At 48.1% G+C, this 25,567-nt stretch overlaps 2 protein-coding genes and 1 pseudogene across 2 annotated transcripts; 1 reads left to right on the top strand and 2 right to left on the bottom strand.

Moving 5' to 3' along the window:
• The first annotated feature begins 12,353 nt into the window (after positions 1-12,353).
• Positions 12,354-15,215, top strand: LOC120705014 (probable serine/threonine-protein kinase At1g54610). Its single transcript, XM_039989561.1, has 4 exons — positions 12,354-12,995; positions 13,107-14,144; positions 14,224-14,622; positions 14,722-15,215. Exons 1-4 carry the CDS (start codon positions 12,540-12,542, stop codon positions 14,878-14,880), a joined length of 2,052 nt encoding a protein of 683 aa, XP_039845495.1. The 5' UTR covers positions 12,354-12,539; the 3' UTR covers positions 14,881-15,215.
• A 277-nt stretch (positions 15,216-15,492) lies between these two features.
• On the bottom strand, positions 15,493-17,731 carry LOC120705035 (annotated as a pseudogene).
• Positions 17,732-20,420: 2,689 nt separating this feature from the next.
• On the bottom strand, positions 20,421-22,111 carry LOC120705024 (COX assembly mitochondrial protein 2 homolog). The gene is made up of 4 exons (XM_039989568.1): positions 21,921-22,111; positions 21,124-21,195; positions 20,926-21,030; positions 20,421-20,810 (listed from the first exon to the last, which is right to left on the bottom strand). The coding sequence occupies exons 2-4, from the start codon at positions 21,166-21,168 to the stop codon at positions 20,712-20,714; spliced, it is 249 nt and encodes an 82-aa protein (XP_039845502.1). The 5' UTR covers positions 21,169-21,195; positions 21,921-22,111; the 3' UTR covers positions 20,421-20,711.
• Between the last annotated feature and the right edge of the window lie 3,456 nt (positions 22,112-25,567).

The raw sequence follows: 25,567 nt of genomic DNA on the forward strand, positions 1-25,567 counted from the left end.
TTTGAAGTAACCTGTGGTGGGCCTTCTTGCTCGGATCTTCGTGCTACTAGTATTTTTTGGGTGGATGGAGGCGTGTTTAATTTTCTCGCGGTGCAAGTTTTTTTTTGTCTTGTCCTTGAGTCATGAAAACCAGCCTTCGCTTTTTCAGCCCCATTGAGAGACCTAAGGCATGCTTTACTTTCCTTTCTTTGACAAAAGCCTGTAGGGCATCTTATATATGATTTGTACTAAAGAAAACATGAATAAATGTTTTTTAGTACAGTACAACACAGACCCTCACAACACGCACGCACACTCATCCTTATGAACACTTGTACGCAAATCCTACCCCTATGAGTACCTCCGAAGGACTGGACCGGCAGATCTGGAGATTTCTGAAGTCACTGTTAGCGCCTCGTTGTCGACGGGAACATCGCTTACCATTTAATGCATAACGCCGGAAAATTCTGGAATAAATCCAGAAAAGTGCGAGCACCTGTGCTAAGTCGAGGACTTAAACCCGAATGGATAGATTCGACCATAAAAAATCTAACCAACTGATCTATGATCAGTTCGCGAATAAAGGCTCGTTTGCTCAATTGACATCAGCGGCCTCAGACAAGAGAAACTCCCGGAGGGACTTTTTTCTTTTTTATATTTAAAAAAATCAAAATTTCAAAAATATATGTCCGTTTTGAAAAATTTCAAAACTACCCCCCGGTCGCCCTATGGGGGGGCGACAGATCCTAGATGTAATTTTTTTTCTTCAAATTTGCAACGAGGTCCATAGTCGAAAAAAAATGAAAGGGGGCCTGTCGCCCCCCCTCGGGCGACCGGCGGGCCCCGCCCACAGGCGCGACAGGGGGGGCCTATCGCCCCCCCCCCCTCCTCGGGCGACCGGGGCTTTCCCCCAAATATAAGCGTTCTACCCCCATTCCCTCCTCATTTGAGCCCAAAAATTCCACCAAAAATCTAGAAAAAAGAGAGGGGTGAGGAGAAGGGAAGCGGCGAAGCCCTGCCGGATTCCGCACTTGTGATCTGCAGGTTAGTACATTTAGTTTATGTATTTTTCCATTGGTATTGTAGAGTAATTTAATTTAATTAGTGCTATAGTAGAACCATTTAAGTAGGAGTTTAATGATACTTTAGTTTTTAGTTACGCAGTAGTAAATTAGTTTAGAAAATTAGTACTACGCATTTATTATTACAATTGCAGTACTATTAGAGACGTGTTTATAAATTAATTTCGATTTAGAATAGAATTTGACATATGTAGTATAGAATTTTAGTGTCATCACGTAGTTATGAATACTTATACGTTGTAGTTGAATTCCATACTTAGTTTTTACGGATTATTGAATAAGTTAGTGAAATAAAGAGTATAACTCGATAAGTATTCTGTGATATACAGATATGTCGAGCAAGATGCAGTTTCAAGTATTTTATGGTGACTACAATATTTTGTATAGGCCAAATGGAGTAGACCTTTCTGCCTTTAAGTGCACATCTAGCGCCATAGATAAACCTCTGGAAAGGAGTTTTGGTTCCATATGTAAGTGGCTGCAGCGTGGGTTCCGTGTTGATCCGTTGACACATGTGATGACCGTCCAGTCTCTTGTTAATTGGGAGGTAGAAAATGATTTATGGGAATTGATGATGATACACAGCACTGATGACTGGCAAAAGTACATGCAAGCAGCTCTAGAGCGTGGGTCGCCTCTGGCCATTCTTGTTCAAATCCGGGAGAAGATACAAAATGAAATCCAACATGGTGCAGATCAAGGAACTCCGAGTATTCGAAGAGAGACCAATTATGTTGAGTAAGATGAGTCAGAAGAGATAGAGAACCAAAACATGGGACCACAAAGCCTTGCTGATGAGGGAGAGAGGATACATAGCATTGTGGACGAGATGGAGGCAGAAGACCAAACCACAATAGAGATGGAAGAATATGAGGGCTCATCTGATGACGAGCAGTACTCATTGCCAAAAGAGTGGAAGGAGCATGGTTTTGGCAGTCATGTCGCAGAAGATGTACGAAATTAGGAGTGGGAGTACAGAGGGAATGAGGTAGTGCAAGGTGCAACATATCCAAACATTGAAGCAGTAAAAGATACTGTGAGACTATGGGCAATATCATTGAAACGAGAATTTAGAGTCGTAAAATCTGGCAGTAAAGAATATGAGGTGAAGTGTGTGAATGATGGATGTCCATGGCGAGTACATGCATTCAAGGGAAAATGGAAGTCGAACTGGAAATGTTCCATTGTGACAGAGCACACTTGTTTGCTGTCAGAAGTTGTTTCCTCGCATCGCAATATATCATGCGACTTTGTTGCAAAGCAAATATATGGGTTGATTATGGACAATCTAAATTATGAGCCAAAAATGATTGTTCGACACATTGAGCAGACTTACCGGTACACCATTAGTTATTTGAAGGCATGACGGGCTAAACAAAGGGTGTTCGAGATGCGATTCGGCACATACGAGGCATCATATGATAACCTACCTTGTATGTTATCCCAGGTAGCTGCTAGAAATCCTCGAAGCTTTTATGGCACATACCTCGTACCAGCCGTGACTAGGGGCAAAGAATTATGCAACGAGCCTTCTTTTGCATAGGTGCTTGTGTTAGAGCATTTCAGTGTTGTCTTCCGGTGATCTGCATTGATGGCACATTTCTGACTGGAAGGTATAAAGGTCAGATACTCACCGCAATCGGGGTAGATTGCAACAACCAAATAGTTCCGCTCGCATTTGCATTTGTTGAGAATGAGAACTTAGACAGTTGGTATTGGTTCCTTGAACGAGTGAAGGTTCATGTTGTTGCTGCACGTCCAGATGTGTGCCTTATTAGTGATAGGCATGCAGGTCTGCTGCAATCAATACTGAAATTGCAATGTGGAACTGCGACAACACCTCCATTGTGGCCCGATGTCCAAAACAGGTGGTGCATTAGGCATATGGGTGCAAACTTCTATCACCACTTCAAGAATAAGGATCTTAAGAACATATTTAAGAGGTTGTGCACCCAAAATCAGCAGAGAAAATTCAATGCATTATGGCAGATGCTTGATCAGTTGACTGCAGAGCTAGTGAAGGTAAGGGCATCAGTAACAGGCACGAGTCAGGCTGCAGAGGCTAGGGATTCAATTGAGAAGCCATTTTCACACTGGATTCGAGGTGCACCTAAGGAGAAATGGTCATTCCTTTATGATACCAACGAAATACGGTATGGCATTCAGACAACGAATCATGCTGAGTGTTTCAATATGGTTATGCGTTCTTGTCGTGCCTTTCCTCGTGTGGGAATTGTTGAGTTCACCATGTATGGGTGCATGAAGTATTTCAGAGTGTTACATGGCTGCAAACATAAACATCAGCAACTCCCAAATTCAGTTTTGCACAAGAGTGACACAATATATGCAAGAGAAGATTGAAAAGGCCAAACTGCACCGCGTCATATCGACAGGTACAATGGAGCATAGATTTGAGGTTCTATGCAAGGATAGAACTGGTCGTGGTATCCGTAGAGATAGGGTGGTACATGAGAGTTTGATTACAGTAGATGGCAAAACTTTCTGCTCCTGCATGAAGCCTAAGTTATTGCATTTGCCATGCTCGCATCTCATTGCGGCATGAGAGTCTGGGTTGCAGCCAGGAGTATTTGTTTCACCTTACTTCAGCAAGGAAGCAGCTGTATCCACCTAGGGACATGAGGTATACGGGATTGGAATAGTGGGGCCTTTCATTCAGGATAATGAGAATAAGATGTTTATTCCTGATCCAGCCACTAAGAAAGGCAAATGCCGCCGTCAGACACGTCGTATTCGGAATGGTATGGACGAGTCCGAAGCAAGCAAGGTAGAAAAGCGTTGCAGCCAATGTGGAGCATTAGGTCACAACTACAAGAAGTGTCCCCAGAATGAACTTCACGATGCTGCTGACGTCGGTCCTTCCGGAAATCCCAGAGATGGAGCACCTCCTACGCTTAGACGACCATCGGCGAGAATTGCTCGTGGAAGGCATTCGGTGTCATGATTCACAATTGTATCGAACATATCTGTAATATGTAGTAATCGTGCGTCCAGTTTGTATGGAACATATCTGTAATGTATAAATATCGTGCGTGGAGTTTGTATCGAACCTATCTGTAATATGCCATAATCGTGCGTGAAGTTTGTATCGAACCTATATGTAATGTATAAATATTACGCGTCCATATTGTATGAAACATATATGTACCTATGTGTTCTCATATATTTTTGAATGCAGGTATGGAGATGGACTCCTTGCCAGACCCAGTTACCGACTCGAGCCACAGGTCTTACTTTGCAGCAGTTCAGCACCGAGCCCTAAAGGTGCTACGTCCTCGTCCATCCGGGGAGGCGATCTCTATACACCACAATTGGTGTGACAGGTATGTAATGAAATATTATTGTTTATCACTTATGTATTCGTCGGTATTCCTTTGTTTCGACAATTTTATTTATTGCAGGTTACGTGAGGCCGGTCTACTGACTCTGGGCCGTCTTGTCGAGGGTGGGCCTATTCAGCTCGACCGATCCCTCCTGACGGTGCTCGTTGACAGATGGAGGCCGGAGACACACACGTTCCACCTCCCATGTGGGGAGATGACTCCTACGCTGCAGGACGTGGCCTACCTCCTCGGCCTCCCTATCGTCGGGGAGGCTGTAGGTCCGTGTGTCGTGGTGGCCTCATGGAAGGATGACCTGGAGGCCCGTTTTGCCCTAGTTGACCGCGTGGAAGAAGCAGGTCCGATCAACCCGCCCTAGTTCGCAATAAATCTAATTTTGTTATTCATTGTTACATGATGCATTAGCGCACTTTTAATTTTATTTATTCGGAATGCAGAGGTCCTGGGCGCATGCGCAGGTTAGACGCGCATATCCTGAGTTTGTTTCGGAGCTCGACATGCTGACGCCCGAGGACGTTGTCTGGGAGCCTTACAGCCCAGAGGCTGTGGCTACCCGTGCACCAGCAGGCCTGTCTTCGCACTGCTCCGCGAATGCGAGCCTATGGCTTACTACAGCCGTCCTGGTTTATGACATTGCGGTTGAGACATATTGCCCCTGTAGAGTCAGGAGACAGTTTGGCCAGCGCCAGGAGTTTCCGGTGCCCACCGCGTTGGAGCGTGTCAGTCACCAGGACCACAGGTAATTATGAATGAACTTGGCTCATACATTCGTGTCGAATCTAACGATTCTTCGTGGTCCACTTTTGTAGGTTGTCAAGGAGTGGCTTGCCGTGCTCTGATGATTGGCTCACCAAGATGCGGCCGTGGGTGGACCAATGGGAACAGGCAGACGAGCACTTGGTCCATCCAACAGGACCACACAGAGATGGCTCCTTTAGGGCTTACCTCACCTGGTACTTACCCCGGACTCAGGCTCGTCTGGTTTATGTTGACACTCACCCGCAGCCACACCAGGCGAGGCCTCAGGATGGCTATGCCCGGCACCACGTGGAGGCACTAGCTGGCGCGGTGAGTCTCTTGATCATATTTGCATATATATTAATTTTCATAAGATAATTCATGTGTTTATAACTGTTCCTTTACTGAATGGCTGCAGTTTCACCTTTGCAACATGATGGAGACCGACTGCTTTACTTACCTGACGAGGGTACGTGCCGGATCCCCAATAACACATCTTGAGCAGACAGAGGCATGGTCGAGGCAGCGTGACCAGTTGCGTCAGGTAGTGCACAACTTGGGAAGCCGTGTGCAGTACGAAGACAGCCACGGGTCGTCCCAGGCCTCGTCGTCGTTCCCGTGTCCGTCGATCGTGCACGGCCGACGTCGCAGTTCTACACAACTGCAGGTAACGTAGAAATCTCTTTAAAATTAGATCAAGTGTTCCTACATATTTACTAATATCACAAACAAGATACGGTCCAGCTACTGTGTTCGGCCATACTGGAATGTTTAGAGGGACACCACCAGTTGGCGGACCGTATCCAGGGATGGTACCGGGGCCACAGATACCGGCCTACACAGGTTAGTTTATATTTCGTATTTCGGTTTCTACATGTCATGACGAAAGACACGAGCGTACGCTAACATCCGCATTTTATGCGTAGGATTCTACCCCGATGCAGGCGCCGGACCTTCTTCTTCCTCCTTTCGACCTGGTACAATACACTCTCTCAATACACTCACTAATTTACCACGCAACATATGTTGGTTTACATTTATATGTTACGCAGGGTTTGTTTCGAGTACGTTCGTTCTAGATAACGAGGGCTTCACCTTAGACGAACTCGATAGCTTGACTCCAGACGAGCCTGCCGCGCAAGGTGACCCCGATGTCTTGGGGTATTCATAGCTAGGAGGAGCACCACTTGGGATCTCTCAGCAGCAGACACCGCAGCCCCTTTCGCGTCCTGAGCGACAGGTGAGGTCTCCGGATGTTCTCACCTACTCCGAGGGCTATGTCCGTGCCCAGCAGAGGGCTAAGAGGGTCCGACGCCCTAGGGATGGTTAGATATATCTAATGTTTGTATCTCTGATGTTTATTTGTAATGAGATAGATGTGGACCGCTTATTTGTGAACTTGTTATGAACTTGTTATCTCACCTACTATTGATGTGAACTTGTTATGTTTGTGGGTTCCATAATGCTCGTGAAATAAGGGAAGTTCTTGCGATTTTTTTCCGTGATTTAATGAAGGACAAGTTTGGTGCAGTAGGAGTTAGCGGCCGAGATCCCGCCGACGATGATGACGACTACCGCATACAGTGTAAACTTCATAACACGCTCGAATAGCTCAAAATAGGAACCATAGTGTATTTAGCTGCGAGTACGAGATCACAGGTTGCCACTGCTCAGCACGGCGATCACGGGTTTCTCAAATGTCGCATTCTTTGCCCAGACATACGTGACAAAAGACGACAACCCAATAGCAGTGCCCGTCCACCATTTCAAAAAGATGTGACAACACGGCAACCACACCAGCTCACCTTCAAAGCAGTCTCTCTGGCGAGGACGACGGACCTGTCATTCTACAGCGAAGGTCTGTGGCGTGTAGTGGGGAAGGCGGCATCTAGGCGCGATCGACCGAGCGGCAGCAATGCAGTGCTGTGAGTCTGCATGCACAGAGATGCATCGAGTAGTCATTTCGAGAATCGAATCTAGCCTTTTCAGTGTTAGGTCAACTAGCCTCTTCACTGTGTTGTCATGTAGGCTTTTTAGGTGCATTTACACTCCACACTCCGGGTATCAGACCTTTGTGCGCCTATAAATACTCCGAAGTTTGTGAACTCCCAGCAGCACTCAAACACCAAAGCTCATTGTATACCCAATGTCTGGAGGTAGGTCTAGCGGGAAGAATTACTACGGTTTTGGGAAAGGAAAAGGGAGAAGAAAGGGAGACCCCATAATATGGGAGGGGCCTCTTGGACCTGATTCCTTTCCGAAACCAGTGTTTGAGTTTCCGCTACAGCATAAGAGTGAATTTACCAATGAAAATCCTCTTCGACAATACGATAACCGTAGAGAACCGTGGCCAAAATGCAGACATGGTGAGGACTGCTTAGTGCAGATGTGCACCGACGGGATGGATGGCGGTTGGCGTTTCTTTAAATGTCCACACGCATGGGTAATACTCGGTTGTTTCATTTCTTTATCTTCAATGAGACACCTTACATGAAATTTGTTTTGCAGTCTTCCGATGCTTCAGAAAACTGTGGTTTTACTAGGTGGGTCGATCCTGCACCAATTGATTCTGTTCAGGAGTTCATCGAGTACCTCCAGATAAAGATATTTGATCTGGAATGCAAAGTGAACCATTATGAGGAAGTGAGCGAGGGAAACAAAGACGACGAAGATGATGATACCAGCAATGCTGCTGGTTCACAGGATGAAATATGCACTATTCCTTACTGCAACTGCCCTTGTCACAAGAAGGGCCCTGCGCCTCCGGCACCACCGCCTGCACCACCTGCAATGGGTGGATACTGCGGAGAAGGCTCAACGCAGTTTGCTACGTGGGGGGTACGGCTACTAGGACTACCCTAGTGCTAGTGACATGCTGCATCGTTGTGTTTGCTGTGTTTTTTTTTAAATTACCTAAGGCATGTTAGGTTAGTCCAGAATCTGTTTACCGTAGTTTGCAACGGGTTCTGCCATGCCACTGCATGTGTGATGTGTGTTTCATTATCGTTGTATTATGATGTAAACTTGATGGTTCACATTATGTAATGCATTTCTTAATTCATATTTCTTATTGTTATATTAATTAAATGTGTGCTTTTTAGTATTCTAGTGACATGAAAAGCTCCGAAAATATTAAGGACAAGTTCAAAGATTTCATAGATTCCCGGCTACAACTGCAAATTAATGGTAAAAGTTACAACACACAGAGTCAAGCTCTCAACTGAAAACATAAACAACTAATTGCAGTGGCATGTGCACGCGACAAGGTAATTTCTTGTTGCATCTAAACCTACCATGCCTTATGGAATGTAAAATGCCGGGATTACATGATACTACTCTACTGAGTGCACCGAGGATATTTGCCCTTCCTAATTACTTCGGGGCCGGCTTCCTTCGCACGGCGTGCCCTCTCTCGCTTTCTCTCCCTGTCAGCTTCACGTTCGGCCGCCGCCTTACGATCCACCTCCTCCATCCTCTTGCGGATCTCTTCTTTCTCTTTCTTGCGCTTCTCCTCTTGTTGTTCCTCGTGCTTCATTCGGCGCCAACGTTCTACAGTCCACCTTGCTTGTTGTTCCACAAAGTCCTTTGCCTGCTGCGACTGTACGGTGTCGAACCACTGCATAAAATCACAAAGAGGCGGAGGAGACTTTGTCCAACAAAAGTTAGAATCATAACTCAATGTTAGGTCACAAAGAAAAATAGCGTATGTTGTCCTACTACCTTGGTCTGGTCTTTGCCGTATCGCTTAGGTGGATCATATTCGTAGTTCTCACACATAAAGAACCTCATGCCGTAGTTATCTCCTAAAACCTCAGATTGCATGAACTTGCATAACGAACCGCAGAAGCACATTGGCACATCAATTCCTTCAGGTACGGTGGCTTCACACTTACTCCACGGAATGTATGTTGATCCTGACGAAGACATTGGCGCTATAGTGTGGTGCGCCAAATGACGAACAATGATTTAAATAATGCACATATCGTATACCAAATCGATGCGTGAAAATATAGGTACTATCATAATTCTATTGTCTTATGCTGCAATATCAATAAGGTACTGTCATAATTCTATTCTAATGCATAATTAATTTAAAAACAAGTTTGTAATAGTACTCAAATTGTAATACTAAACGAGTGTTCTAAAGCACCAAATCTAATTCAGGTAATCCGCTAATTAAATTAAATTGTTATACAATATCAACGGATTCATACGGAAGTTACCGGTAGATCACAAGTGCGGAATTCGGCAGAGCTTCGCCGCTTTTCTTCTCCTCACCCCTCTCTTTTTTTTCTGAATTTTTAGGCTCAAATGACAAGGGAATGGCGACTAGGGCTTATATAGGGAGAGAGGGACCCTGTCGCCCCTGGGGGGGCAACAGGCCCTCTTTCATTTTTTTTCGGCCATGGACCTCGTTGCAAATTTGAAGGAAAAAAATTACATATAGGGCCTGTCGCCCCCATAGAGCGACCGGGTTGTAGTTTTGAAATTTTTCAAAACGGACATATATTTTTAAAATTTTGATTTTTTTAAATATAAAAAAGAAAAGAACGCCTCCGGAGCGTTCTTGGAAGTTTTTTTTGTTGCATTTTCATGTTGGTTGGGCCAGGCCAGCGGCCTGCGGGCCTTTTCTTTTTTGAGCGGGCCTATTTTAGTTTGTAGGAGTAGTCGAGTAGAGTAATTTTGATAGGCCTTCCACTGCTTTCACACACACAATCGATGCCTCCAGCATCTCCCTAGTGTAAAAACTCTCCTTAGATGATTAGATCACCACCATTACTTCATATACTAGCTAAACATTTTTTTCTAAAATACTCCGTCTGTCTCCAAAATAAATGTATTCTATTTTATACGAAGTCAAACCATCTTAAGAGTGACCAATATTTTATAAACAAGAGCATCAACATTTATGACACCAAATAGGTATAGTATAGAAATATATTTTAAGCTGAATATTTTGAATTCTCGATACATATTTGTTATCATAAGTATCCATAGTTTTTTTGTGAATTTGATTAAACTTTAGATGGTTTGACTTGAGAGTTGGGACAAAACAGGAATGGCGTTCTTTTCAAAAACAGATGGAGTAACCGGAGAGGTGTTCGTCTTTGAATTTTGAATAAGAATAATTAGTGCAAAGGTCTACTACAACCGCATAGTATATACTACATCCGTTCCAAATTGTAGTTGGTTTGACCTTTTTGACTCTAATTTTGACCACTCGTCTTATTCAAAAAATTTGTGCAAATATTGTCAAATTTAAATTATTTTTGAAGATCTTATATTGATAAAGCAACCTACAACAAAAAAAGTGATATTTTGCACAAATTTTTGAATAAGACGAGTGGTCAAACTTGAGTTCAAAAAAATCAAACAACTTACAATTTGAAATGGATGGAGTAGAAACTAACATTTGGAGCGTTATTGTTGCATTGCGAGTACAAGAATAATATATAGCCGCTAAGTTTCAATATGCTAACTTTGAATTATTAGTACCTTGTAGTGGTAGCATTTCCCGTGCAACCACTACAGCATATGTTACTGCGCGCGGCCGCTATAAATTCTTTATAGTACCTGCTTCAAAATTTTCAGCAGGAGGCAATCCACCTTTCATGTTTATTTGCACCAACAGAGTGTTCGAGATCGAGACAAATTCTAGTGATATAAGCATTCGTTTCGTATCATTCCTACCGTATGTAGATTGTTATGCATGTTAGTGAGATGGCACGCTCTCATGCATGCTCGCTGTCATTTACCACTCTCCTTTCTCTAACCACTATCACTTGGCCATCTTAAGGGTTAGGAATCGTTGTTAATTGAACCCTAGCTAGAATCAACATTCAACGCTAGAAGCTGGCCGTGTAGAGCAACAAGCACGCACCTGAGCGACGGTTGATCGGACAAGAATATATGGCAACACTCCTCTCTCGTGCCTCTAAATCTTCCTTTCTTGGTCCCTACACGCTCCTCTTCTTCGTAATTGCAAGATAGTACCCCTCAATCACCTCCCTATCGCCCATAGGGGTGGTAACGAACCATGACCCTAGCGGTCACTTCACAGCCTAACTTGCCTTTAAATTTTTGAGCTTAAAATTGTATAAGATTATAGCTGGATCCTTTTAGAGCCCGAGTCTTAAATTATCTAAGACCAAATTTGACGGTCTATTACCACCCTTAACCGCCCCTCGACGTCTCGCCTTTTGCCTTGCCACCGCAACCAACCCTTGTTCGCCCCTTCCACCAAGCTTTCTTGATGCCACTGTTTCTCTGCCATATATACCGTGTGCTCGTGCATCCGCACATTCTTTTAGAGCATGATTGGTTGCCTAATTTCCAACCTTCTGTGGGTTAATTTTACCTACCCGAGTGCCCATCGTTACAGCGCGCCAGCTAGGCCCGCCAGAAACGGCCGAGGCTGGGTGTTGATTCTGCAAGCCGGAGCTGGCCCGATGGTTGGATCAGCCAACCAAACTAGCAGTGCATGCATCCCACGGGGTCTAGTTCAGATCAGCATAGGTGTCGTAAAGGGTCTAAAATTTTGAATTAGAAAATCTAAGGGTCGGACTCTAAAAAGGTTGGGCTCTAATTTTATATAATTTTGAGCTAAAATATTTAAGAACCTTGTTGGACTGTGAAGAGACCACTAAAGTCATGACCCATTAGCACTCCTAGTTCAGCCTGCTGCTGCAAGCACTGATCGCGCCATTAGGAATTTTGTTCATCACGGTGCGTATATATACCGACGTTGACTGATTTTCTCCTTTCTCCTTGCTTGATTTGATTTCATCCTCCGTTGACATTTGATGATGACAGGGATCAGACCCCAAACAACCGCTAGCGGCTCGCCACATCGATCGCCCAAATCATGGGGGAGCGCCACACTCCGGGGGTCTGCTGCTGGTCTACCTAATTGGGGCGCACGTCTCCTCCGGCTCCTCCCACGTCGTGCGCGCCACTCCCCCAACCTAGCCGGCGGCCACCTCGGCCCGACCACCCTCCTTCGCCCAGCTCACTGACGCCCTGGCCCCACCGGCCCTCCGCGAACCGCGCCAACCGCCGCTTGCCCCTCCCCGTCGCCTATTCGCAACGGTCTCGGCGTCCTCGAGGCCCCCTCTCTTCGTTCTCCCCGCCGCTGGCCGCTGCTCCCGCGCGCGCGCACCCCGTGTGTCCGGCCCCGCCGCCGGATACCCGCGTGCACGCGCGCGCGCCCAACGTCCCGGCGGTTGCAACCGCCATGCCTGCCCGTCCACCTCCGCTCTCCCGTCTCCCGTCGTCGGCCCCGCCGCCTGCGTCATCCTAGCTGGCCTTCTTCGTCCTCTCCTCCCGCCGCGCCGGCTCTCGCTCGTTTCCTCGACGTTTGATTCGCCCGGCGCCGTCGGCGATGGGCGGCCTGTGCTCCAAGGAGGGCGTCGCCGAGGCGCCGCCCGGCGCCCCCGCCCCGGCGCCGCTGCAGAAGGCGCCGAGCCAGTCGCTGAAGCAGCTCATCACGCTCGCCGCCAAGGACGAGGACGCCGCCCCCGCCGTCATGTCCCGGACGGCGTCCAACGCCAAGGCCACCGCGATCGCGCCCGCGCCCGCGGAGAAGACCGCGCCCGCCGTCGTGGTCATCACGTCCCTCAGCAAGTCGTACAGCACCGCGGGGGCGCCCACGCACCACCGCCGCGCCACGGCGGACTACGCCGACGGCGGCGCGCCCCAGGTGATCTCCAGCGTCCCGCAGGGGTTCTCCGGCGAGCACGTCATCGCCGGGTGGCCCTCCTGGCTCACCTCCGTCGCCGGCGAGGTCGTCCACGGCTGGCTGCCCCGCCGCGCCGACACGTTCGAGCGACTGGACAAGGCAATTCCCCTCTTCTTCTTGCAAAACACAAATCATCGATCACTTGGTAGTAATTGGGGCATCTATCGCTCAATCATGAATCCGCCATGAAATGAATCCGCACGCATGCAGATCGGGCAGGGCACTTACAGCAACGTGTACAAGGCGCGGGACCTGCAGAGCGGCAAGATCGTGGCGCTGAAGCGGGTGCGCTTCGTCAACATGGACCCGGAGAGCGTGCGGTTCATGGCGCGGGAGATCCACATCCTCCGGCGGCTGGACCACCCCAACGTGATCAGGCTGGAGGGCATCGTCACCTCCCGCCTCTCCCACAGCCTCTACCTCGTCTTCGAGTACATGGAGCACGACCTCGCCGGCCTCGCCGCGCTCTCCGGGCAGCGCTTCACGGAGCCGCAGGTCAAGTGCTTCATGGCCCAGCTCCTCGAGGGCCTGCGCCACTGCCACGCCCGCGGCGTCCTCCACCGGGACATCAAGGGCTCCAACCTGCTCATCGACGCCGGCGGCGTGCTCCGGATCGCCGACTTCGGGCTCGCCACCACCTTCGACCCCGCCAGGACGCAGCCCATGACCAGCCGCGTCGTCACGCTCTGGTACCGCCCGCCGGAGCTCCTGCTCGGCGCCACCGAGTACGGCGTCGCCGTCGACCTCTGGAGCGCCGGCTGCATCCTCGCCGAGCTGCTCGCCGGCAAGCCCATCATGCCCGGCCAGACGGAGATCGAGCAGCTGCACAAGATCTTCAAGCTCTGCGGCTCGCCGTCCGAGGATTACTGGGCCAAGGCCAAGCTGCCCGACGTGACGCTCTTCAAGCCGCAGCGCCCGTACCGGCGCAAGATCGCCGAGACGTTCAGAGACTTTCCCCCCACGGCGCTGGACCTCCTCGACACGCTGCTCGCCATCGAGCCGTCGGCCCGGGGCACGGCGGCCTCGGCTCTCGACAGCGACTTCTTCCGGACCAAGCCGCTGGCGTGTGACCCGGCGAGCCTGCCCAAGTTCCCGCCCTGCAAGGAGTACGACGCCAAGCTCCGGGGCCAGGAGGCCAGCAGGCAAAACGCCGCGGCGGCCATCGGAGGCAAGGGCTCCGTCTCCGTCAAGCCCGGGAGAGACGACGCCAAGGCCGCGCCAGCCCAGGACGCCATTGCAGACTACCAGGTTTCGTGCTCCTCCGTTCCGAACACCAGGAAAGGCAGTTCAAACAAACTGTTGTCTGAAAACTGTTGTCTCGTTTCAGAGGCGGCATGCGCGCGCCAACCAGAAGAGCATGAGCCACCACTACAGCTCGCAGGAGGACAGCGTACCGGGCTTCCGGATCGAGCCGCCGCCGGCGGTGGCCTCCGGGCGCGGGCAGCCGGCAGCGATGCAGACCGCCGGGTTCGGGTCGACGTGGTACAGGAACGACCAGCGCGGGGTCCCGCGGACGTCCAGCTCCGTCGTCAGGGCGTCGACGCTCACCTCGCAGTCGCAGCGCTCCTACGCGCCGTCCCGGGGCACGGACCTGCACCCGAGCTCGTCGGCCTCCAGGAACGCCAACCCCAGGTACAACCGGCTGGACGTTGCCGAGCCGGCCAGCGCCGTCGGCCGGCCGGGCTCCTCCCACCACAAGGACCTCGGCGTGAGGGACACATCGGCCGTGAGTACCGACCACTATTCAGCTCCTAGCAATGGCACACTCTTGATGAGACCAAAATTCAGGCGATGGCTGATCACATTGCGATCGTTAACTTTTCAGGGATTCGGAGGGAAGAACAGGAGGATCCACTACTCGGGCCCCCTGGTGCCGCCCGGCGGGAACATGGAGGACATGCTCAAGGAGCACGAGAGGCAGATCCAGCAGGCGGTCCGCAAGGCGCGGGTCGAGAAGGAGAAGACCAACTGGCACCATTACTGAGGGGGAAACAAACATGCATCAAGTTGGTAGCCATACACGGCGAATCCCATGGTCTCAGACCAGAGCATTCGTGTGCGTCTCTCCACGGAGCAGATGGAGGTGAGATCATTGATGGATGGAGGGTAGATCAACACACGAATGAGCCGCCTCGCAGCGCTCGGGGCGGCTAGGAGTCGGGGCTTTTCTTGATCCATGTGTATAATAGGAGTGGTTGAGAGGCATGGAGAGCCTGACAGGGAGAAGGAAGAGAGACACATGTATGCACGAGGCAGATTGTGAAGACAACCAAAAGGAAAATGTGTGTGCATCCGATCCACCTGTTGCAATTAGAGACGCTAACAAACTACAAAGTAGTTGCGATTAGAACAAGAAAAGTGTAGCAACTACGAAATTAAAGAACTTGAAATGAAAGGAACTTGACCAGAAAACCCACTGCACATCACACCAAGGCCGGGACCTGCAGCCAGCTTCTGGTACCGCAGGCCTGATCTGCCAACCAGTGGCGCAGCGCAAGTGATGATGCATTTTCAGTGAGCACTGAAACCTAGCTACGGTGTTTTTTAAAATTTCCAGGAAAGAAGAAACTGCACAAATTTTATGAAAAGTTAACTGTGGCAGCTGTGGAGTTCATATTCTCCAGCGTGTTCAACAATTTTATTTAATTTGGGATTCCATGTCAATAGCAAGTTATATATAGCACCAATTTTGTTCTGATGAAGGAATCACACAGACGAAAGATCAAGAAAAGGGTAATTGGTATACCCGACAACTGGATCAGGTGTGTAGAATGTTGATCTGTCGTACTTGTTCAGAGGTGCATTGAGCTCAAACCGCTTCGGCAAGTCTGGGTTCGCCAGAAACCATTTGCCATATGCCACCAGGTCGGTGTAACCCTCGGAAACTGCCTTGTTGCCTTCTTCCCTGTTGTATCCTCCGGCAACAATGAAAGTACCAGCAAAAGCCTTCCTGAAATGCAACAGCTTGTAAGGGATTTGCACCTTGCCATCCACTTTGACCACCTCAGGCTCAACCATGCTGCAGTAGAGGACACCCAGCTTGTTCATGGCATGTATCATGTACAGACCGAGTGCGTCTGGGTCTGAATCCCAGCAGTCCAGGCAGTTTGAGTATGGTGAGAGCCGGACACCAACCCTGTCTTCTCCGATCTCGTTGATGGCTGCTTGAATTACTGCAAGAGCAAAGCGACAGCGGTTTTCCATGCTTCCACCATACTTGTCCGTTCTGTCATTGACGCTGTCCTTCATGAACTGCTCAATTAGGTACCCAAATGTGCAGTGGATTTCAACCCCATCAAAGCCTAGAGTTCATGATGGTAACTCAATAATAAATGATATAATCTGGTTAATATTGGGCAGCTGGGTGCTTTTTAGATTTTAACTTGAATAAATCACAATCATGATTTATGAAGATGGGTAGTGCAAATTAAAGGTAAAATACAATCATAGGAAGAAGGACATACCTGCTTCAATGCAATTCCTAGCAGCAAGCTGAAAATCACTGACGATTTGAGGGATTTCATCTTCTCTAAGCCTCCTTGGGGCAGAGAATTCCTCCACAGTTCCATCCTTGAGAATCTGAGGCATGATCTGCAGTGTATACCAGAAATAGCTGTCAGGGGAACCTCAAAACTACATGGAATGCATCACTTGAGGAAGCAACGATATGTGTGAATAATAAGCATTGACAAGATTAGCCTAAGAAGAGAACAATAGATATGTGGTCTTCAATAACTTCAGAGGTTTTAGTTTAAGCTCAAGTTCTAAAGGTTCTTCAAGACAAAAGACATCAATTTCTTCTGGACTTTTGTCCATTGCCATCATAACATTTCAGATGCCTACCACGATGAATCAACAAAATCCACCAGCCTATCCTACAGCAAATTATTCAACCAACATACGAGAATACTACGATGTCATGCTCTGAAGAAATCCAGCATGAATGCAATAACTAACAATTCAAGACCAAAGACCATAGAGAACATATGCATAATCCTTTACTTAACACATGTTAACTTGCAGGGTCATTGATAAGAAGGGACATTACCATAAGTAGACGCCCTCCCAACATGCCATATCTGACAGAAGAAAACTCCGCCCTTCCGATGCACTGCATCCACCACCGGCTTCCAAGCCTCCACCTGCTCCTTGGTCCATATGCCTGGTGCATTGGGGTACCCCTGAGCGGTTTGAGAGACCCCAGTGGCTTCAGCAATCAGTAGGCCTGCCTTGGATGCCCTCTGCGAGTAGTACAGCGCGACATGCTCTCTAGGAAGGTTGTTATAGCACCTCGACCTTGTGAGGGGCGCGTGGACAACCCTAACATCAAGATCAACAGAGAATGCACGCTCAGGTCACTTGCATATGCAGAAATTAACCTCCAGACATCAAAGTTTTCCAAGGCAGCCGCTCTGCAGGCTGAGGCAATTCATCAAACACCTTGCGGCCGCTCACCATAAGAGCTGAGGGAAGAGCTACCTACGGAACACTATTATGCGGAGAAACAACTGATTCGCGTAGTTCATGCACGGGATCCTTAACTTCTGTTTGCTACAAAACCAAAGAGATGGGTGATGATGAACAGACAGACCTATGGGAGAGGTCGAACCTCCCCATGGTGTAAGGAGTCAGGAGCGGGATAGCTTTTGCTTCCATGGATGATTGATATCCTTCTTTTTTTTATTCAAAAAAAAAGGAGGATTGATATCCTTCGACGCTCCGTGGTGCTACTCGCCTACCGCTAGTCACCTTTGAATCGCTCTTCTATTTTTAGTGGGGAAAAAAAAGAAAGGTACTGATAATAACAGCCGCACCTGCAAGCTTCCAGGCAACTCCCGCGGAGCTGTTCCGGCCTATTTTATGGGACCATGATCGCTTGACTTTTGTAAAACATAGCACGTATACATTAGTCATTAGGGCATCCCTGATTGCTTCCTGTCACGATCTATTCATGTTTGATCAGCAGCTACTGTTCCTAGAGTCCGGTAGTACAGTGAGGTAAAAGAACGAACGTAACATTGTAGCACCAGAAAAGCAAACAATAAAATTTGGGAACGCTACATAATTATAGCAGATATTAACAGTGGCGAGAATAGCATACAAGCTATGATTCTGTTGTCTCCTCTAGTTCTTAGATGATGAACATCATAGCAGATCGCCATTAACTTGTGAACAGCATCCTGATCGAGAGAAATCCAGACCTGCAGAACGTGCTCCTTCCCAGGCAGAGGCAGAGACCACATGAACAGGGTGGAGAGGCTTGCCTCCACATCGTCCACCTCAAGGACAAGGAGATGGAACAACACCTTCCACCACTCTGGTCTGTGACAGCTGGGATGTCAACCACTGCGCATTCCCAGCCAATCATCCACCACCAGTGATCTCTTGTTACTATTAGCATATTCTACAGTGATTGCATTCCTGATGTATCCATGACTTAATGGTGTTGACCTCTTGGTGATGCTCCTGTTCTGCAGAAATAGTACTTTTGTGTCTCTGAAAGACAGTTCTTCCATCTCCAGATGCTTCAAGCTGCGCAATTGTCATTGTCTTCCTCTAGAGAACTACACTCAAGCTTGAGGTGAATCCATGGCTCCTTCAGCTAATATATGCTCAGGTTCCTAATCGGAATGAAGAAAATAATCAGTATTTGGAGCTATGGATGTACCTTAATACCTTGTGTCATGGGGTAACCAACCACCATTCTGCATAAATGCAAATATAAAACTAGGGAACAATAGCTTGACAGAGAGCTCCTCCAATGAAGTCGAACACATGCTAGAGCAGCACCTTGCCTAAAACATGTACTGGTGTGAGATAAGTATATGGTGAAAGCAAATTATTCTCAGCATAGATTAGCTCATGAGTGCCCCAAAAAACTCGGTGAAATTCCAATTTAGTAGTTGTGAGACGATAAACATGCATCAAGCAACAGAAATGATGTCACGTAATTTATGGAATCAAAGATCAAACTCATGCGTATGCAGTTTAGTAGCATTCAGGATTAACAAAACCTAATTTTTGGATTCCAAAATGAATGTTAATGAGGCATAACCACGTAAACTAACCTGAATTATGAACATTGGAGAATCTGAAATGGTTGGGAAAAAAATCCTCCTATGAGATGCCTGAACAAAGGGTTGGCAACACTGGCGGAGCTGTGTATTGGCCAACGTGGGCCGTGCCCCCCCCCCCCCCCCCCCTTGGCCCAGACTAAATCCCAAGGATATGTTGCGATTTGGAGCTTTGGAGGCCCACAATCCACTGCCATTCAGAGTCCGACGCAAGGCAAGCCATGCCATATGTATAGAATGTCATCTCTATATCCTTGTATAGAATGCTTCCCTCAAAATATATTTGATCTGTAAGACACTACGCACTTGTGAACATGTTGATCTATTTTATTATGCAAAATAGCCCCCCCTATGATTCGTTTCTAACTCCGCCACTGGTTGGCAAGGCATGATCCCCAAGCTCATCAGTGGGTGGCTTAGTAGCAAAGTAGATCCAAACATTATTGCAGATTAGCTCAAGACTCCTATTCCTATGTCAAAGTTCAGTCTTCAAGCCAGATGCCAGTACGGATCAGAAGCAACCCAGACACTGCTCTATCTCATCGATGTCAACAACATTAACAACAGGTGAGTATACAAAGAATGATTATTCTTAACTGAGGCAACAATTTATATTGGAATGAGGTTATCATTTCAGTTTCCAATAGTGTTTACAGACCTTTCTTTCCCCATAACATGGTCTTCTACAATAGGAGTAATATCTATAGGATTTACAACTGCCATACAAATTCTTGATCAAAAGACCCATTTACTATCACATTAGGAATTATGAGAGATCTTCATTTGCTGTTCTTTCAGCCAGAAGTCAACATATGGACAGGAATAGCATTTGTTACACAGTTACTGGTGTTAATTGAAAATATCAATGGACATGATAGATAGCATGTACATACAGCAATAATTTCCTGGAGTGTAATAAGTTAACAAACCCTAATCATTGACCACCTCAACTATCCCAGATGGTAGATGCTGCCATTCACTTCTCATCCTCTTAAGCAAGTCAAATTAATCTGTTAATCTATATCTACTGTTCAATATAAATTCTTCAAAGTTACTTCAAATGATCAAGAATCCATGATGGTATAAAAAGCTTCAAAGGCTTTAAAGTAGGAAATCCTAGGACATTTACAAATTTGTGATTATGAATAGCCCCCACATCCACATGTTGTTAAAAATTTCAATGAGTTCAATTTAATGAGGTCTTCTATCCCAATTTCACAATGACAATTCTTACATAGTGTAAATTAGTACGAAAAGGAAACTGAATTCCACAATAACCAGAAGGTTGGTTCGCTTGTCTCTGTGTGACCAAATATAACTGGCTGTGATATGTCTACATCAAACAGCAAACACATTAATCAGATCAAGAAAATAACTAACGCAATTTGAATGCATAATTCATAAGATAGGCAAACCAAATCATTATAGAATAAATAGTGCACATAAAAGGGGACGCAAAATTCCTAATAAAACCGCTTGTATTAAGCAATAAAAGTGATTTGTCTATGTATGATACAAAGCTTCATTGTTATTACATAAGCATGGATGAACATGGAAAAAGCAGCACATCTCAGAATCAATGAAGAACGTAAACCTCTAACTGCTGGTTTTAGCTGCCGCTCATCGTGTGAAAGTTTTTTTCTAGAAGCAATACAGTTCAAGCACACTTGATGCAACTGAGGACATCCTGCCACAGATAAAGAGCATCCACCTTTAGTTCCTTGACCTTTGTTCCAAGTTCTTATTCCTGGTTTTCCTCTGCAATTTCTCTTTTGTAGGCCTGCAGCTGTTCTTTAAATTTCTTGCTTTCTTCAAAGTTTGCCTTTCTCTTCAAAGCTTTCTGAATTTCAAGTACAGTAATGTGGTATTTAGAAAATGAGTCTTTCATTTTGGGAAAAGACCTTAGCTAAGGTTCAGAACTACAAGATAAAAAACAAAGAACTAAAAGCACTCACCTCTTGTCGGAAGCAGCGATCTAGTTTGATTTTAAGGTCTGTGCACTCTCCGAAGAACTTCTTGACAGGGTGGTCCAAATGGCACTTCTGGAATTCTTCGATAATCTGAACAAATCAAAACAGCAGATCTTACTAAGGCAATGCAACAACATCAAGACGTAAATACTCAAAAACGACAGGAGAATATTAGTTAGGTACCTCAGCGCACATAGGATGCCTGTGTAAAGTCAGTGGGGGATGCATTTCCAGAGGAAGAAATGGAAACCTCAACTGCATGATGGCAGATGCGTTAGAGCCTTAGAGCCACAATTGTCAGGATGCTATTTCACCCATACCAACATGAAGTTACAATATTACTGCAAGAGAAATTATCCTCCATAGACTCATCAACACATCACAATGGCACAGCCATGGGCATCTGTCGTGCAAAATTTCTTTGGTTTTTTGGTGTTCTTACCCAGCTTTGAAGTGCAATTGTGGTTTTGCCCTCATTTTTTTAACTTTGTGATTTTGCCCTTTATTTTTCACAAGTCATCGTGATTTTGCCCTTGATCTTTGCCCTTATTTTTACCTTTGGCTAGGAGCAAAATCGCACTGAATTGTGAATAGTAAAGGGCAAAATCACAAAGTTAAAAAAATGAGGGCAAAATCACATTACACTTCAAACCACAGGCAATCAACTACCTGGAGTCGCTAAGTGTTTGGAAAACGAGCAAACTTTATCCTCCTTCAGAGGTTCCTGGTAACCATCCTGCCATCTAAGTATTACAGAGCCACAGATCGCTACCGCACGACGTTAAGCCCGCCAAAGCTTAACCAAGAAGGCTGCAAACGGGGGCGGATCCAGCATAGGACTTTTTTTTTTGAAACAAAACGGAAGTTAGGAGGTAATACTACTGTAACTGGGTCACTGAGATCCGAGCAACAAATAGCTTTGTTAGGGTTTAGGTTGCTCCGTTCCGCTCAACGAAAGGGAGGAGAAGGGGCGGGCATACCTGGTGGCTGCTCGGCGCCGGCAAAGGGCCGGGCGACGGCGTGACCGATGGCGTCGGCGTTCGCCCAGCAGTCGCCGGACTCGCCGCCAGGAAAGGAAGACCAAGGGAGGAGAGACAGAGAGATGGGCCGGGGGGGAGGAGAGAGACAGAAAGATGGGCCGGGGTTGAACGGACCGGCGATATCCCACGTACCCGCGGAGCACGTAATGCGAACTTCGTTTACCTGTGTGCTACTCCCTCCTTCCTCGTTTACAAGGCACACACATATCAAAATTCAAACATTTATATCTTTGATCAATAATTTAATTTTTAATTTTTAATTTTTATAATATAAATTTTATATGATTGGATTCGTCATCAAATATAGTTTACAATGATTATAAATTTGTAATCATAAGTGATATAATATATGACAAATAAATGGTCAAATTATCGTTTGAAAGACCGTGTCATGTTTCACCGTGCCTTATAAACGAGGAATGAGGGAGTATTTAGAACAGAATGAAGGCTAACGGGGGCTAACGAGAGTCTGCAAAGACTATTTTACCCTTCTGCTTATCTGCCTTGTGGGCGGAACCAGAGGGGATGTGCCGGTGCGTGGCTGTGACCGTGAGTCGCCCTATTAATTTTTTTGTCAAGCATGCATGACCGTGACTCCGTGAGCATGGAAAAAAGCGCTATTATTTTTTTTTCTCAAGCATGCATGACCGTGAGCATGGAAAAAATACGGTATTTCTTTTTCTGAAGCATGCATGACCATGAGCTTGTCTACCATGGCCAGAAGGTCAATCTCCTCTTTTCCCATCTTCAGCACTGCTGGACCTTTCCTGAAATCACGAAATTCTTCTCACATGAACCCACAAATATCGCAAGCCGAAATCCCTACTCTGATCCATTTAGAGAAGGACGAACCGGAGGCCAGCCCCGCTCCCTAATAACCGGGGGCAGTCTATTCATCGCAGTGTGACTAGAAGCTATATTATCGCACAAGTCCGTTAAAGATATAAAAATAAAAATTGTTCCGGAACAAAAAAATATTTCAAGAAAGATAAGTTTTAGAACAAATAAAATATTCTAAAAAATATCTAGAGATAGAAATTGTTTCGAAATAAATAAAAATGTTTTTAAAAAATATTATCTAGAGTAAATTGCACTCTAGGTCTCCCCTTGCCTACGTCTCTAAATCTCAAATCATACATTTGGATCCCTAAACCGTGTTAAGTTGTCTATTCAAAGTCCCAAACACATCACGTGAGCATCCGAAGCTGACATGGCATACCACGTGATGCCTCATTGGCAAAAATATGCAAAAATACCCCTGCATAATCGCATCTTCTCAAATTTGCTCCTCCTGTGTTTCCTTCCCTCACGCACTTTCTCTCCCTCCCCATCTCTCGTGAGCCATGGACGGCGAGCGGCGGCGTCCGGCAGCAGCAATGGGGAGCGGGCGGCATACAAGCAGCAGCCGGTCCTCCCCGTGACGCTCCTCCATCCCAATTTCTTGAGCACATGCCAATCGAGCACACACGTAGATTAGCAGCTAGCTCCAAACTGGACTCGAGCAATACTACCTCCATTCCCCTCCCTTGCTGCCCATCCTCCACCCCACGAGATCGACCAGCTGTCCAATTTGACCCAGCGGGAGGCTCGGCTAGGCCGGCGCCGAGCTCGTGGCGTCCATCAGCGGGGCCGTGCAGCATGCCATCCTCGCTTCCGCGGCTGCTGGCCGAGGGCACGCGCACGCGTCCTCGGCTTGCCCCTGACCACGCTCCACCCCTCCCCCTCTGCTGCTCACCTATAAAGGCCAAGCTCGGCCTCCATTGTTGCCGCCCGCTCCTCCACAGCCGAGCTCGAGTGTCGGCCAAATTCGAGCAGCATGGGCCTTCACTCTTCGATTCCCCTTGTTCACAACATCCCCGACCTTCCCTCTCCATTTCCCTTCCACCAATTGCACGATTCCACCACCACAGTGCCGCCTCTCGTCGTTGCTGCTTTGCCTCGCGCCGCCGGGGCCGTCTAGGCCAAGCTGCACCTGCACCGGGGCCATCCGCGCCCGCATCTCGCGCAGACCACCGCCGCCACGCCTTCCCGGCGGCAGCCGCCGCACAGGAGAGAGAGACAGAGAGACAGAGAGAGAGAGAGATTGGAGGGTGGAGAGCGGGTGTGTGGCCGGCGGCGGTAGCTCAGTCACCACGACCGCGAGATCATGGGGAGAGAGATTAGTAAAGGGAGAGAGAAAGGATCAAATAGTAGAAGATAATTAATGTAGGGCTTTTTTTAAATATTGTCCAGTGTGGCGCCACGTGATGCCGGGTACCACGATTAGGGACACCCTAATCGGGGTACTAAGATCACCCTAAAAACACAAACACATATTAGGCAACTGGGCCCACGGCCTCATTCCAATCTGGAAGAAAGGAAAGGACTCAAAGAAGACCAGCATGCGACCCATTCACATCTCCCTCGGACCCGCGGGGCGATCTCCGCTTCGCTCGAGGACTCCCATCGAGACCCTCGACTGCGCCCCGCATCTCCGCCTCGCTCGAGGGTAGCGAATCTACCCTCGAGGGGGCAAAACATCTCCGCCTCGCTCGAGAGTAGCGAATCTACCCTCGAGCAGGCAACTCATCTCCGCCTCGCTCGAGGCCACCCCTCGGCGTAAAGGACAAACGGCCCTGCTGGTCACCCGCCCGTCGTACGGGGGGCATTGAATGTCAACCACTCCTCCACAGCGCCCAGGACAGACGGCGTCATGCCGCCCTTCCCCACAGTGGCTGTGATCGGAGTCCCGTCCGCCAACTCCGGTCACTGCTCTGCCATCCCGAACGATGTGGCAGCACTGTGGAGCCTGCGACGCGGGACAAGATGCGCTCGGCACAGTTTCCGTTACTATTCTGCCAACTCTGGCTGACCGAACTCCACCTCACCACACGTATGGCCCCGGACCCGCCCCCTGCCCGGGAAGGGGTCCGGCGTTGCCACGTGCCCCTCAAGGAGGGACGCTCAGCACTCGCAGCCGGAGTCCCGGACCTCCCCCTCGAGGGGTCCGGGACCTCCACGCGACCCTCGGACCTCCTTAGTGCGCACGCCGGCACTTTGTCCAGGGGGGTCCGGGATCGCCACGTGCCCCGTTTCCGCTGGAGCACGCAAGACTCTGACCTGCAGGGCCCACGGAGCTCCACCACGCCACCTCTGGAGGACTGTACACCCTACAGCGACGACCACGCCGCCTGCTGGGGCTGGCAGGACGCCGGCGCGATCTCCGCAAGACCAAGGACGATACCCAGGACGACTGCCACACCCGACGCCATGCCCACAGTGTACTTCCTACAGTATTCGACTACTGCACCCCGCGATTCGGGGGGAAACGACGACTTTCACGATCCCCTGCTCATGTACACCACCCCTCCTTGTGACTATAAAAGGAGAAGACGGGCTTCCTTTAAGGGGGATGGGCATCGTCGCCTTGGACGTTTTCGCGATCATCCTCACACGAGCACCACGCTCAGCACTCGATATTGGCACTCGCCTCAGTCAGCTTCTCCTCTAGCAGAGACCTGGGAGCTTCCCTCCCTCTCTCGCCTTGCCTGTACCCCCTACTACAGGCACCTCCGGTGCAAGATAATACAGTGCCCTCGCACACCCCC

This window comes from Panicum virgatum, chromosome 1K (genome assembly GCF_016808335.1).
Source record: "Panicum virgatum strain AP13 chromosome 1K, P.virgatum_v5, whole genome shotgun sequence".
Classification (NCBI taxonomy): domain Eukaryota; kingdom Viridiplantae; phylum Streptophyta; class Magnoliopsida; order Poales; family Poaceae; genus Panicum; species Panicum virgatum.